The sequence below is a fragment of the Gymnoscopelus microlampas genome, assembly GCF_963454915.1.
Source record: "Gymnoscopelus microlampas genome assembly, chromosome: 17".
Taxonomy (NCBI): domain Eukaryota; kingdom Metazoa; phylum Chordata; class Actinopteri; order Myctophiformes; family Myctophidae; genus Gymnoscopelus; species Gymnoscopelus microlampas.
Window position 1 is genome coordinate 11,591,263 of NC_139954.1, and position 15,621 is coordinate 11,606,883.

Below are 15,621 nucleotides of genomic sequence, written 5' to 3' on the forward strand. Positions count from 1 at the left end.
AATGAGATTTCCGGAGGGAGGGTTTACCAGGCTACTTGCAAACACTGAGAGGGAGAATGTGACTTTTAGTTTTAATAAGTAATCTGGTGCCCCCTAGAGGTACATTGAAGCAACCCTAACACACAGGCAAACACAAAGATATGTAGCCTACACAGACTCCGGGGTGACGCGGACGGCGGACCCCCATTTGAAAATATATACCAAGGACCCCCATAAGAGAAGAATTTTTAGGCCAACAGTGATTCTCAACCATTTTCATTACAAGGACCCCCGGTTTGACATGCATCGTTAGGCTACGGATCCCCATATAATGGCATTTATATCTCTGGGACCCCAATTTATATTGTAAAATCAATGTTAATGTAACTCTGAGAGTGTACAAATGGAACCAAATGGACCTAACGGGTCCATTTGGTTCCATTTGTACACTCTCAGAGAGTTACAGAAATCCATCCATTTGGTTCCTATAACTATCATTAACTATCATTTAGCTGGGGACCCCCTGGAACTCCCTCAAGGGACCCTGGGGGTCCCCGGACCGGACCCCACTTTGATAAACAATGGTTTAGGTGACCGCTCGAACCCCCGCAAGGGGGAGCAAAGCTCTGGTTTCTATTATTGTTCAGCATGCATATCCGTTTTAGAGCCCGCCTACTGTATCCGGTCATTTTCACATCAGCATATAGGGTAGTTTCCGTATCCCTTCTAGGCCGGATATGCAAACTTCAAATTGATCGCTGTGTAAATAATAACAGCGTAAAACCAAAACCAGGAAGAACAGTGGACTGACGGGAGTGTCGACTGTTTTGTACTGCGTTTGTCTCGCTGTGAAATCACAGAAAACAACTGACAGTCCGGGAAATGTCAGCCTGAAGAAGCCATACAGACAAGTACGTAAGGTTCAGCATGTTAAGTTTTTAGTCATGGTATTTACTGGGTGGTTGTGGTGTAAAGTAACTAAGTACATTTACTCAGTCAAGTACTGTACTACAATTTTTTTTTTTACTTTTAGTATTTAGTATTTTTTTTAGTATTTAAAAATGTCAGTACTTTTACTTTCCACTACATCTCAGAGGCAAATATTGTACTTTTTACTCCATTACAATTATACGAAAACTTTAGTTAGTTACTTTGCACTTGCAGATTTTTACAAAACACACATTAACATTATCCACTCCAGCCCTATATTTCGGCTATATTTTTTTTGAGGTGCGCTAGTTTGCGCACCCCAACCCCCTCTTGGAGTGCTGCGCGTCCTAGCGAGACCTGATAGAATGGGTTTCATTTGCAACCAGCATGACTATGACGCTTACAACCAGTGTGACGTCGTCTGTTAAGGGGTCTATACGGTATCTACATTGCAGTATTGATACTAGAGCAGGGGTCTTCAACGTTTTCAGGCCAAGGACCCCCTAGCTGAGAGAGAGATGAAGCAGGGACCCCCTCTATTTTGTATAAAATTGTGTATCAGATCATACTTTTTCTTCCCCCGCTACACCTATACCTCTTTGCCAAAAAATAGCCGATCTATGCCCCTAACCCTAAGTATTCAATCAATCAATCAACGTGATACTTTGTGCAACACAGATGTGACATTTTTCCAGAGAATAGTTTTAATTGTTTGATATGTTATAATCATATAGTATATATATATATATATATATATATATATATATATATATATATATATATATATATATATATATATATATATATATATAGTTATATATATAGTTTTTGAGAGAGAGAGAAAGAGACAGACAGACAGACAGAGAGATATGGTATTATTGGTTAATGGTTATTGATTGACAACATTGGCCAGGGGACAACACATAAATGAAGGACTTTGTCTTTACAGATAATGTCATCTGTGATGATATCAGTGGCCCAAAAATATTTATCCTGCATTTTAATAGGTCACATGACATGTGTTAATTAACTACAAAAGTGGAATAAGTGAAAAGGTGACAATATTGAATTGCAAACAAGTGAAAATATGTTACTGTTCATGAGATGGCCTTTTTCTTTTCTTTTTTTGCAATGTACATCATATGATAAATTACTCCTGTATTTCCTTCCCAGCACTATTCCCCACTTTGCATTCCATAGTGGGGAGGGTCAGGCTCCTCTGTGTGAGTGTGCGCGCGCATTCATATGCCTGTATGAGTGAGCTTTTGTATCGCACACAAGGCAACGCCAGAGTCATAAAGCCTTCAGTCGCTGTGCTCTCCTTGCAGGTGCAGTATGGCTCTATTTGAGAACTGCTCCGTTGTGTTGGAGCTGAAGACCTTGCCCCATAAGGAGAAGAAGAGGCTGGCGTTGACCCTGACAGAGCATGGAGGCAGCATCTCCTATGTGGTCAACAAACAGGTGAGATGGACACACAAGTATAGGCCAGGTGTAAATTACACCAGTGACGGGTACACAGTGCGGAAGCATAACAAAACAAATGGTTTCAGGTTTCGTTGTGAGTGTCACGGACAAGAACCCTCTTTGTATGTGGGTGTCTAATGTAGGTTATGCGCTGTTCTCAGTTCTTGGTTGCAGTCAAAGGATTCTTCCATTGTCTCATATCGTCTTTGTCTCCAGGAGTAAGAACGTTTTGCACAGCAACTACAATCACCTTATCTTTCTAAATGCTGCTGCTATTCATGATTATTATTATTATTTATTTTTAAAATTATTTTATTGTTACAAATACTTGCTTGTTATAAATACGGTATGCTGCAGCAAGATTTGACTAACCAGAACAAAATAATCGTACTCTTATGTACCTGTACACAAGATGTGACAATAAGGCCAGTTTTTGCCAGTTTTCTCACTTACATTCATCTGTTTACTGACTCACTCACTCACTATATATGGCCTACACTTCCCACAGTGCTCTCTGGTGGTGGCCAGCAGCGTGTCCAGTCTGAGTTCCAACAGACTGAGGAGCATCCAGAAGCATCACACTCCAGTGGTGGCTGTAGATTATATTTACAGCTGTGTGGAGAGGGGAGTGCTCCTCCCCGTTGACCAGTACGAGCTGGACACCTCTCCCTCTCCTCTTCTCCCTCTCTCCTCACAGAGGCCAGACCCACCCTCACAGCCAGGTATGTCACCTTTTTACCCAGTGGTGGAAAGTGTAAACCTGTCTAACATCTATCATGCTTATCCGCACCCTCCGCAATCCTGCAGTCAGTCCATTGTCAGAAATGGGCGATGATTCCTTAAGCCTGATTTATACTTAGTTGCGTGACACCGCACATAACAAAGTATAGCGAGCCCTTGAGCCTATTGAGCCACTGTCTGTTTGTATGTGCACATACCACACACAGGTGCAATATGTACTTTTCTCACAGCTAATTGATGTACTGCTTTGACATGTTGACAGAAATCAGTAGGCTTAACCAAACGGCCCCATCAGTTGAGAGAACATGTTTTAATTTGATGAATGTCCTTGCACATTGTTCCACAATGTGTAATTCTGAGTATTTGCAAGTAAAATTATGTAATTTTTTGATGATTGTATTTGTGAAAATATACTTATAGTGCCCAAAATGCAAACTACTTGCAGTGTTGTTAAGAACCGCTCATCCGATCGACTTCGTATTTCCTTGGGTCCTCCTCAGCAATACACCTGCCAAGTGTGAAGTGGATCAGACAATGGGTTCTCAAGATTTAGGAAGGACAAACAGACAGACTGACATTGAATTTATAGTTAGACAGATTTGGGGGGTGGAGGGATCTCTCTCTCTTTATACATAAACTCAGAGAAAACCGCAGGTCTACTACAACTCAACTTTACTAAGGTTTATTTTATTTTCTATAATTCCTTCTGCATTGTAAATGTATTCTTATTCTTCTTTATTACACTTTTCTTTCACTCTCTTAATGCTCTCTTTGAATTGCCTTTTTGTTGAAATGTGCTACACAAATAAACTTGCAGTGCCTATATACAGTAGTATAATAGTTGCTGCCCAAATTTAAACTTTTGATGGGTTTTTTCTCCATAAATGAATGCCCTACTTCATCAGACAAGAGTGTCGCGCACAATAGTAGTGAAAATTGTTTGGCTATTTTCACAATTTTAAAATGTAAGGACGATTTTTCATCCGACGGTAATGATATTTACACACACAGCATGGGAGTCTGCTCCCTTGTGCGTTTTCAGTACTGTATGCAGATCATGTGACTTGAGGTTTTGATGTGTTTACTAATGGTGGTGCTGTTCTGTGTGTTTCAGTATCTAATGTGACAACCAGCACACAGGGCTCTGAGCAGTCCATCACTGTCAACGTGGTCAGTCAGACGACAAAGGCAGGCCGTCAGGCTAACGTTGTTGACCAGCTCAGGTGTGTATTGTTATGGTGTAGCTGTGAGTCCCGTTTGTGTCACGACTATAGTGACACTTTTCAGATTTGTGGGTCGATGCCTATTTTATTAAAGTTTCTATATTTGAGAACATGTAACTTCTACTGTCTGTGGGTTTTATAAATATTTAACCAATGAAACATTAACAAGAGCTTGTGACTGAATAGTAACTACTGTACAGTACATTGGATCCACACATTTCTAGAAAAGTAACGGTTTTGGACATAAAAGGTTTCCAGCCGACGTTGATGATATACAAAATGTGCTGTGATGATATCAGAGAAGCAAACCCTTTCTCTTCCTTTTATGTCTATATGGTTTCATTGTGAAGCACATTGAGTTCCCCATGTGTAAAATGTATCAACAAAGGAAGTTCAACTTGACTTCTTCAATCCGATTTGGACAATTGTCATAAAACAAAAGTCGTATTGTAACAAAAGGATGAGTACAAACTGCAAAGCTAAGGAAAAGGAGTAAAGGAGTGTAAAACCCTACTCAATTTCAAAACTGCCCTAAAGATACACCTTCAGGAGGCTGCAATTCGAAAATGGCCCCTGTCTAAGTCTTAACCTACCCCCCCACCCCCCCCCCCCCTCCCTGTTTTTTTCTTCCCTTGTACATATTTTTCACTCTTCAGTAACCTGTAAGCTGATTGTATGACGTTCTGTATAGTATAGTGTATATCTGTCTGTCTCTTATGTCATCATGATTTGTGTGCATGGGGATCTCACCTTAAACAAGCTCAGTGCTTAATGAGTCTTCCAGTTTAGTAGACATTGTAATGTGAATTTGTACTTCCATGTACTGTTGTTCTCAAATAGTTCTTACTAAATAAAGCACATCAATCAATCAATCAATCAATCAATATCTGTCTGATGTTATAACCCTGTCATCTAAACGTTCCTGTTTGCAGGGGGGATACAGAAAATCTAAGTGATGTCCCAACATTCCCATCTGACTTCCAAGTGGCCAAATATTCCATATTTGAAAAGGTGAAGCATCAAGTTAACTTGCTTCAGTTTTGCTTGGCCCAGTCACACTTACAGTACATTCTGTCTGTAACAGCCCCTGTGTGAGGCTTCTGTGAACTCCAACAGTCTATAGAGCCATAACCCCTATAAATCTGGGTGCTGGTGAACCAATTAAAAATATAAATAAATCTGTGTGTTGGTGAGCAAAATTAGTTTTATAATAAATATGGTTGTGTGTGTGTGTGTGTGTGTGTGTGTGTGTGTGTGTGTGTGTGTGTGTGTGTGTGTGTGTGTGTGTGTGTGTGTGTGTGTGTGTGTGTGTGTACAGTAGCCTCCTTTTTCCATGAGAAGTGATATAGAAATACAATACAAGCACTACTATTAATAATTACTATTAATGATCATGTAATATATAATATTAATAAACCTCAATATTAATTGCTGACAGGCTGGCACCAGTATGTGGGGCGTAGTGGAGCTGCAGAGTGCCACAGGAGAGGAGGGGCAGCGGTATCGTGTGCTGCAACATACTGTATGTCATGCCACATTCTTTTAACTACTTCAACCTGGTATCCCTATTAGGTGAACTTCTATCTATAAAAGCACGAAACGTGTGTGTGTGTGTGTGTGTGTGTGTGTGTGTGTGTGTGTGTGTGTGTGTGTGTGTGTGTGTGTGTGTGTGTGTGTGTGTGTGTGTGTGTGTGTGTGTGTGTGTGTGTGTGTGTGTGTGTACAGTAGCCTCCTTTTTCCATGAGAAGTGATATAGAAATACAATACAAGCACTACTATTAATAATTACTATTAATGATCATGTAATATATAATATTAATAAACCTCAATATTAATTGCTGACAGGCTGGCACCAGTATGTGGGGCGTAGTGGAGCTGCAGAGTGCCACAGGAGAGGAGGGGCAGCGGTATCGTGTGCTGCAACATACTGTATGTCATGCCACATTCTTTTAACTACTTCAACCTGGTATCCCTATTAGGTGAACATCTATCTATAAAAGCACGAAACGTGTGTGTGTGTGTGTGTGTGTGTGTGTGTGTGTGTGTGTGTGTGTGTGTGTGTGTGTGTGTGTGTGTGTGTGTGTGTGTGTGTGTGTGTGTGTGTGTGTGTGTGTGTGTGTGTGTGTGTGTGTGTGTGTGTGTGTGTGTGTGTGTGTGTGCCCTCCTATATAACCATTACATAGATAGAAAAAACACTGCCCTCTCACGCATTAAGAAGACAATATCATCAGTCACCAGAACCAGGCGTGTGTTTTTCAATGAGTCTAACGTGGATAAAACCATTGCTAAATTTACATTTAATGGTGTGATGTTATGTTCTCTTTCTGGATTACAACCCCTCCCCTGCTGAGATGTATTGTATGTATGTATGTATGTATGTGTGATCTGTCCTCTTTGTGTCAGGTGTCGTTGGATAAGGTGGTGTTGGTCTCCACATCCGAGGAGGCTGTGGAGACCTACCAGAGCCTGAGGCAGGAGCTCCTGGAGGCTGGACTCACGCTGACCAACACCCTTCACCCACAGGCATCTGTTCTGGTCTCTGCTGCACTCAAACAGGTCTGATCATGAGCACTGTTATAGGCTGCCGTAAAGCCCTTGTTTTTAAGTTTTTTTTTCTTTTTTTTCTTTTAAGTCGAGGCTAGCCGTCAAGGTGCTAGAGGGTCGAACTGTGTGTCCTCCAGAGCCAATCTCACAAACCCCTCAGTGCCAAATGTCTTGTGCACACTAACTGCCAGTAGAGCACAGCAGTACCTCCACTAATTCCTTTCACATATGTTTTATACTTTTTGTAATATTTAATTTTATCGTTAATGAACTATATATAATAATAATAATAATAATAATAATAATAATAATAATGATAATAATGGAAGTCAAAGGTTCGGACTGAAACCTTGCCCAAATTTGGAGATATACGTCATAGATATGTCATAAATGACTGACTCAAAAAATATTTTGTGCCAGGGACCTCCTCCAGAAGCAAAGCTTTGAGTAAAAAATGACAAATTACAGATATAAAACCAAAAACAATTCATATACATTTTACACTTTATTACTAACAGATAACCTATATTATATTTTTTGTACTATGTTGGACACAGTCTGGCAGAGTCTGCTGCACCAACATTCACTGTTCATACACATACTACTGTACAGTATGAGTATGTGACAAATAATGTCTTTGAATCTTTCATTTGGATGGTTCACCACCTTGGAGAGAAGTGCACCAGGCTCAGTTAGACTAAACTAGATCAAAACTAGACCCCCCTCAAGGACCCAGTGGTCCTTGAGGGGGTTCCAGGAGGTCCCCTAGTTAATAGGAACCAATTGGACCCTTACAGGTCTGTAATTCAGAGAATGTACACTCTCAAAGTTATGGGGTCTGTGGGGTCATACCAAACTGGGGGTCCTTGAAACAAAAACAAATCTAGACTGAACTAAACCAGACTAGACTGGGATAAACCTCATTAGATCATAATGGCTTAGGCTAGACTAGACTAAAGTGAAATGAATGGAAGGTAAACTAAAGTCACTTGACTCTCGAACCTGTGTGATTGATTGACAGCTGCGGCTGGAAGAGAACCTGAACACAAGGAGTGTGTCACAGGAAGTGGGCGTGTTCGTGGAGCTGCTGTGGAGAGAAGCTCAGGGTTGCCTGGGCAACGTCCTCAAAGTCCCCATCTCCAGGCTCAGCCTCAATGACGTGAGTTTTGTCTTATGTCTTCCTGTTTGCATTTTACCCATGTTAAGCCTGATTTATACTTGGTTGCACTCTGGTGTTGCGTGCCGTAAATAGCAGATATACAAGCTCACAACGTGTCACATTTGTGATGTGTTGTGAGCTTGTAGATCTACCTGGGGCCTTGTCTGTTTGGAGGCACCAGAATGTTGCACCAATTATTACCACTTTCAACCTGGCATTCCTATTCTGGTCCATTCGTCTTTCCGTGCGTCCATCCGTGTGTGGGTCTCTGTGTACAGCTTTGCATGCCAGCTTTGCATGCCAGTAGGCCAAGGAAGAACCCCCACCCAAATCTCTTTTGAAATCAGCCTCATGGTGGCACTAACAGGCAGCTTTACATTTTGGCTTACAACTCTTGAACCATACATTGTACAATCAAAATGTGAGTGTGTAGGGAGGCTACAGTATCTGGGAATTGAAATGTTGCTGGTTTGGCACTAAAGATTGTGATGTCCTCAAAAGTATAGTATATACTGTGTGTGTGTGTGTGTGTGTGTGTGTGTGTGTGTGTGTGTGTGTGTGTGTGTGTGTGTGTGTGTGTGTGTGTGTGTGTGTGTGTGTGTGTGTGTGTGTGTGTGTGTGTGTGTGTGTGTGTGTGTGTGTGTGTGTGTGTGTAGGTGAGCAGGGCAGAAGGTCTGCTGCTTCAGATTTGGAAGAAGGTGAAGGAGAACACTTTCAGTGACGTGTCAGAAATCCACTCTGCCACAGAGGACTTCTACACTCTTCTACCGCACCGAGAAAACGACAAACTGCTCAATAACGCCAATATCATATCACACAAACTGGACCTGTGTCAGGTAACAAACAATATCCATATCAAATCACTTCTGAAAACCTACTTTTATATCAAGGCTTTTTCATAGTTGTGATTGCCTCTTTATCCGTGCTTTTTTCTTCGTATACCTTTTCATGTTTGTCTTAATTTGTTTAGATGTTAATTGATGCCATGTGCTTTTATTGATGTTTATTTTATCTAAATGTCTGCCCTGTTGTTTTTGTATTTTTTTCCTTATGGCTCTTTTTTACACTCACCGGCTACTTTATCAGTCCAACTGCTCCTTAACGTAAAATTCCATTCAGCCAATTACATGGCAACAACTCGATGCCTTTGGGCATGTACACATGGCCAAGATGACCTGCAAACCGAGCATCAGAATGGGAAATAAGAGTGATATAAGTGACCTCGAACGTGGCATGGTTGGTGATGCCAAACAGGCCAAAGTAGAGCCAAACAGGCTCTACTCGTATTTTCACACCCAACCATCTCTGGGGTTTACAGAGAATGGTCCGGAAAAGAGAGAATATTCAGTGAGCGTCAGTTCTGAGGGTGAAAATACCTCGTTGATGCAAGGGTTAGGATCACCAAATTGGACAATTAGAAGATACGAAAAGCGTTGCCTAAACAGATGCATTCAGTGTAAACCCTAGAAATGGTTGTGCATGAAAATCCCATTAGATCAGCAGTTTGTGACCAGCCCGTTTGGCATAACCAACCATGCCACAATTCAAAGTCACCTAAATTCATGATGCTCGGTTTGAACTGCAACGGGTCGTCTTGAGTTGACGATGTGTATGCGCCTAAATGCATTGAGTTACGGCATGTATTTTAAGCTGATTAGAAATCTGTATCTTGCTATTGTAAAGCACTTTGTAACACTGTTTTGAAAAACGCTTTATAAATATAGTTCTTTATCATTAGTTTTTACAAGCCCATCACAGTAATCGTCTTTCTAACATGACTATGATTTATTTTTGCCTCTCATCATCAAGTTGATCAGAGATTTACTGAACGTGAGTGAAGAAACCTCAAGAAGCCCCTTCCCTTCCTGTCTGGGGAAGTACCGTGCCCTGAGGTGCGGCATTGAAAACGTTCCCCCTGACAGCATTGAGTTTAAGGATGTCAGCAATCTGCTTAGACACAGGTAATGTGCCACCTATTAAAACAGCCTTATGCTTAAAGATTTCAAGTGAATTTGTTTGCTTTGTTAAATTTGTTAAAAGTTCTATATCCTCTAACCTGTCCTGTTGCCTCGTTCCCGACTTGCATTGTTCCCGAATAGGCCGGCGCCACCGGTCTATTGTTATATAAATAAGTTGTGTGTGTGGGTGATTGCGATGTGAGATTTTTCTAATTTGGCACAGTAAAATGTTACCATCTGTTTAGCAGTGATAGAATAAGACCTTCTCACGTGGTTTGAAAAGAAAAAGCGAACTGACCTACTGAGGAATTTGTTTGCTGAAAGGTCAAAGTTCAGATCACATAAGCTGCTTGCAATGCTGTGGTACTCTCACGATCCTGTAGCTACAAAATAACTTTTACACAGGAGAGCAGATGGTCCTCTTCTGTCTGGACAGTGGTTCTCCCTGAATGTTAGTGGAGATGAATGATTTATCCTGTTGTGCCTCGATTACCAGTTATAGTTTGACTCAGGCCAGGTGTGACTGCTTAAATCAGTCATCCTCCATCTCATACTCAGAGAAATGGATACGTGTTTATTGCATAAGTTGACTATAGCAGTTAGTGTATATGTTGTATAATTATTTTATATGTTGACTGTAGCTATTACAGTGCATGGTGTATAATTATGGTATATATGTCCGTCTCTTAGCAACGTGCAGGTCCAGCAGATGCTGCGGGTCAGCAGAGGGGCGGAGCTACATACGTTTAGGAAGGAGCTGGGCAACATTAGGCTCCTCCTCCATGCCTCCAGCCCCAGCAGTTTTGTGGGCATCCTGTCTCGGTGAGCAGACTGAGCACGCATACACACACTCACATTGGTTGTATTAGAGGACATAGACATTTCTGGATACCAATTTTATAAATGCCATTTTAACCCCAACCCTAAAGCCTGAGTTATACTTGGTTGCGTACCTGTTTCGCGCACCGAAAATAGCCAAACAGTGGATCAACAGCATATAGATGAAAATAGCCGGTCTACAAGCTCAACACGCGTTGCACTGCGATGCGTGGTGAGCTTGTAGATTGGCTATTTTCAGTGAGTGACACTGACATGCAACTAAGTATCAATCAGAATATGTCTAACCCCAACCCTTAAACATAACCTCAAAATGCCTAATCCTAACCCTAACCTAAATCATTTCCTAATGTAATCATAGAGATATAATATAATTAGAGGGCGGATTGCCCCGCCCCCAGCTATTCATTTCAACGCAATTGCTCAGTGGCGTTTTGAAGCACCCGGAAGTAAGAAATATTGGTTCCATGGGTCCATTCCATTGGTTCCATGGGTCGTGACGCGTGGTGAGCATGCACACAAACGGGAGATGCACGCGCAGAAGCATTTTAAGTGTATTCTCAGGTTTGACCACCAGGCTTGGCCGCTTCACTGTTCTACCGTGGTTCTGGGGGCTTGAATGTAATCCTAACTGTAAATGTAATTTCTCTTGTGAGGAACAGGAAAGTCACAATGTTCATTTAGCAAATTCTACTATACTTGTGGGGACATTTGGCTTTCACAATATAGTAATAAAGTACACACACACTCACACACGCACCAATAAAAATGATTGCTTACCCTAGTATTGTATGACATGACTGTGATCTCTCATGTTTTCTATCCAGTGGCCTGTTGCTGCCCACTGTTGGAGTGAAGCATCATGGGATTGAGAGGACAGACATTGGGGACCTGGGCAGTGGGATCTACTTCAGTGACTCCATCAGGTCAGCAGAACAACAGGTTTCGGAAGTAGGCTGCATACATACTGTTTGTACTGTATGTTATACGTATCTACCAATAGATTAGTTGTCACTGCTGTTGTATCCTACTGACTCGCCTACCAGTGAGGAGCCCCAGAGGGAGGACGTAGAGCCTTCGTCCTACTCCTCCCGCCCAACACTCCCTGCTAACATGTTCGCCCCAGCCCGTAGGAATACATGCAGAGACAGAGACACCCTCCCCGCCCGGCTTCCGTCCCCCGAACACACCAATTGTGTTCATATAGAGTCTAGTCGAGCCGAGTCAAAGCAGATACTTTACCACTGCGCCACCCGAGCACGTCACTACAATTATTTGAAAACTTTAGTTTGTACTTTTCAGATGTAAACTATGATATTATAAAACATACATTTACCACTTTAGCCCTATTTTATACAAAGGCTATTTGAAAATAGCCGATCTGTGAGCTTGTAGATCTGCTATTTCAGTACTTTTACTTTTGGTACTTTAAGTACATTTTGATGCCAATACTTTTGTACTTTTACTCAAGTAAATTTTGGATTCTGGACTTTTACTTGTAACAGAGTATTTCCATATTGCAGTATTGGTACTTTTACTTAAGTAAAACATTTGAGTACTTTTTCCACCACTGCTGTGATGTTATGTGTTTTATATTTGTAAAAAATAAAAATCAATAAAGTATTACATATAGAAATAAATCATGGAAAGGGTTAGAGAACCAATGGTCAGTCAGTGAGTCAGTCAGTCAGTCTCCATCTTCTCCATCTACAGCACCAGTCTGAAGTACTCCAAGCCCAGTGCGACCGACGGCTCTCGGCTGCTGCTTGTGTGCGACGTGGCCCTGGGGGAATGCAGGGACCTGCACCGGAAGGACCCCAGCCTCTGTCAGGCCCCGGAAGGATACCACAGTGTCCACGGGGTCCGCCAGACCCCCGGCACTCAGTCTGAGTTCCAGGTGTGTTTGTGGTCGTGTGTGTGTGTGTGTGTGTGTGTATACTGTCTGGAATGTTGACCTTCTAGTTTGTGTAAATATGTGTGTTTGTGTCACCGAGTGTTCAATCTTGCATGTGTACAATATGCTTGGGGGGGAGAACGAGAGTGAGAGTCTGTGCATGTACACAAATTGTTTTCCCCAATGAATATCTACAACATATAGTATACAGTGAAGAAGAAAGCTGAGTAAAAAGGAAAAAGGTGTTCTTTGGTACAAATGGGTAACAAAATTAACTGGCAAGAAAGGGAGGAGACCAAGGCACTCTTGCGGAACAATTAAAAAGCCTTTAATAGTCTGGCTAATGCATGGCAAGCATAAAAAATACACCTACCCGTTGCGACAACAATGCCTTCAGGGTGAATCCATGCTAGTATACAGTATACTGTGTGCGTGCGGTACAGGACTGTATGTGGATGCAAAATTCAAATGAAATAAAAAATGTGTCTCTACTCTCTATACCATAATATTATCGTCTCTGTCGGGTGGAAACCTCATATGTCCAAAAGTAGCAGATCTACAAACTCAAAACGAGTTTATAGCTCTGCTACTTTTGATGCTTTTGTGTGACGCTGTAGTGTGATCAGACACTACAGGACTTCATATGAACAAAACCAAAACCAAGGTGATGACCATAGACAAAACAAACAATGCCATTAACCTGGACGGAGAGGCACTAGAGGCGGTGGACACATACACCTACTTGGGAAGCATTGTTGGGAAGGACGGAGGCAGCGACAAAGACATACAAGCAAGAATAGGGAAGGCTAGAACAGCATTTTTAATACTAAGGCAAGTATGGAACTCAAAGCACATCTCCACAAAAATCAAACTCCGCATCTTCAACTCCAATGTCAAGTCAGTACTACTCTACGGGCGGAAACATGGAGAACCACCAAAGCAACATCAAACAAACTACAAACATTCATCAACAGATGCCTACGACACATCCTGGCAATTTACTGGCCAAACACCATCACAAATGAAGAGCTCTGGCAAACCACACAACAAGAACAAATAGAAATAGAAATTAAACGCAGGAAATGGGGCTGGATCGGGCACACCCTGAGGAAACCATCCTCCAACATTACCAGGCAGGCCTTAACATGGAACCCTCAGGGGAAAAGAAAACAAGGAAGACCCAGAAACAGCTGGAAAAGGTCTGTCGAGGCGGAACTCAGGGAGAAAGGAACATCTTGGAAGGAAGCAGATGAATTTCCTCCGAACTAGCTGGAGGAAATTCATAAATGACCTATGCTCCCCAAAGAGCAAAAGGGTTTAAGTCAAGTAGTGTGATCAAGAAGGCCATTTACGAAAAAACACAAAAAGTTAGAATATGGAGATGAGAGGTTTCTGCCCAGACAGCAACGGTACATTTTATACATTCTCTGTGTGTGTGTGTGTGTGTGTGTGTGTGTGTGTGTGTGTGTGTGTGTGTGTGTGTGTGTGTGTGTGTGTGTGTGTGTGTGTGTGTGTGTGTGTGTGTGTGTGTGTGTGTGTGTGTGTGTGTGTGTGTGTGTGTGTGTGTGTGTGTGTGTGTGTGTGTGTGTGTGTGTTCTATGTGTTTGTATAGGTGTGTATTTGCATTTACCCAACCCATACATCCCAGCCTGTGTCTTTGCACCAACATGTGTTTTGTGCGTTGCAGGATGATGAGTTTGTGGTGTACAGTACCGACCAGGTGAAGCTGAGGTTTGTGATCCAGTTCACTGTTGAAGGAGACCAGCTGCAGGAGTTCCATCCCTCCGTGGACACCTCCTCTGAGCTCCCTCCGCCCAGCACGCCATCCTCTGAAAGTAAGGCTACAATTATCCATTATTTTCTTAGATTAATCGAATAATCGTAAAATGGGTTAAAATGTTTAGTTTTTTTAATTAATGAATCGATTAACCACTTGAGCCCTATTTTATACTTATTCTACAAGCTCTTGTGAGCTTGTAGATAGGCTATTTGTAACATTTATTGTTTTGCAATCTTCTGACATTTTGGGAAACTGGACGCCAGTTTGAAAGTGATGGGTCATTTCTAACCCATGTCTTTTTATTGTTTTTAGTATATACTACTACTGAATGAACACAATATTTCAATCCCTATAAAGCTCCCACTCAATATTATTGAGTACAATAATATTGTGTTCGTGCACATAGTGTATCGTTGTGTATCGTTTGTGTTCGTGCACATAGTTCTGTCTGATGAGGACAGCATCTGGAGCAGCGAAAATCCACTGGATAAGGTGACTGCAGGACTGTTGGACAGCTCTGGTCAACAACTCCCTCTACAGGCCGTTCATGTGAAGTGCAAGCTGATGGACCTGCTCTCCCAGGTACATGACAGCACATTTAAAATGTAGATGAACCTACTGAATATAATGATATACACAACAGACATCTAAAAATATATAAAAATATGTTTCAATACACATTTCGGTTCCCTGAAATACATTTTCACATGTTTTGATAACAAATAGAACTTTCTGTACACTTGTCCCTATTGGCTCCCAGGTTATCATCTTCCAGAAGTACACCAATCAGAGCTCTGTACCCATCGAGGCCAAGTATGTGTTCCCATTGGACGATTGTGCCGCTGTGTGCGGGTTTGAGGCTTTCATCAACGGGAAACATGTGGTGGGACAGGTCAGCTGTTTTTTCTCTCTCATACATCAGTGTTTCTAAAACGTTTTTGTGCCAAGGACCCCCAAATTGATATATATTTGGCCGCGGTTCCAGGGACCCCCAGAAGAGAACATTTGTGTTTGAATATTCTAAATGATTCAAAAATAGCATATGTACAAGCTCGCAGCGCGGCACGAAGTGACACGCTGTGAGTTTGTATATCAGCTATTTTAGTTAACAT

The 15,621-nt window shown here is 41.8% G+C and overlaps 1 protein-coding gene across 1 annotated transcript in view; it reads left to right on the forward strand.

Moving 5' to 3' along the window:
* Positions 1–775: 775 nt before the first annotated feature.
* parp4 (poly (ADP-ribose) polymerase family, member 4) overlaps positions 776–15,621 on the forward strand; it is a 29,443-nt gene continuing 14,597 nt past the window's right edge. The window contains exons 1-17 of the mRNA XM_084083918.1: positions 776–890; positions 2,238–2,370; positions 2,882–3,095; positions 4,229–4,337; positions 5,270–5,348; positions 5,776–5,859; positions 6,183–6,266; positions 6,741–6,893; positions 7,903–8,040; positions 8,697–8,876; positions 9,850–10,001; positions 10,689–10,820; positions 11,663–11,761; positions 12,549–12,732; positions 14,417–14,564; positions 14,952–15,091; positions 15,270–15,401. Of these exons, the coding sequence (XP_083940044.1) occupies positions 2,245–2,370; positions 2,882–3,095; positions 4,229–4,337; positions 5,270–5,348; positions 5,776–5,859; positions 6,183–6,266; positions 6,741–6,893; positions 7,903–8,040; positions 8,697–8,876; positions 9,850–10,001; positions 10,689–10,820; positions 11,663–11,761; positions 12,549–12,732; positions 14,417–14,564; positions 14,952–15,091; positions 15,270–15,401 (2,154 nt within the window). The 5' untranslated portion in view covers positions 776–890; positions 2,238–2,244. The remainder of the gene's footprint in view (positions 891–2,237; positions 2,371–2,881; positions 3,096–4,228; positions 4,338–5,269; positions 5,349–5,775; positions 5,860–6,182; positions 6,267–6,740; positions 6,894–7,902; positions 8,041–8,696; positions 8,877–9,849; positions 10,002–10,688; positions 10,821–11,662; positions 11,762–12,548; positions 12,733–14,416; positions 14,565–14,951; positions 15,092–15,269; positions 15,402–15,621) is intronic.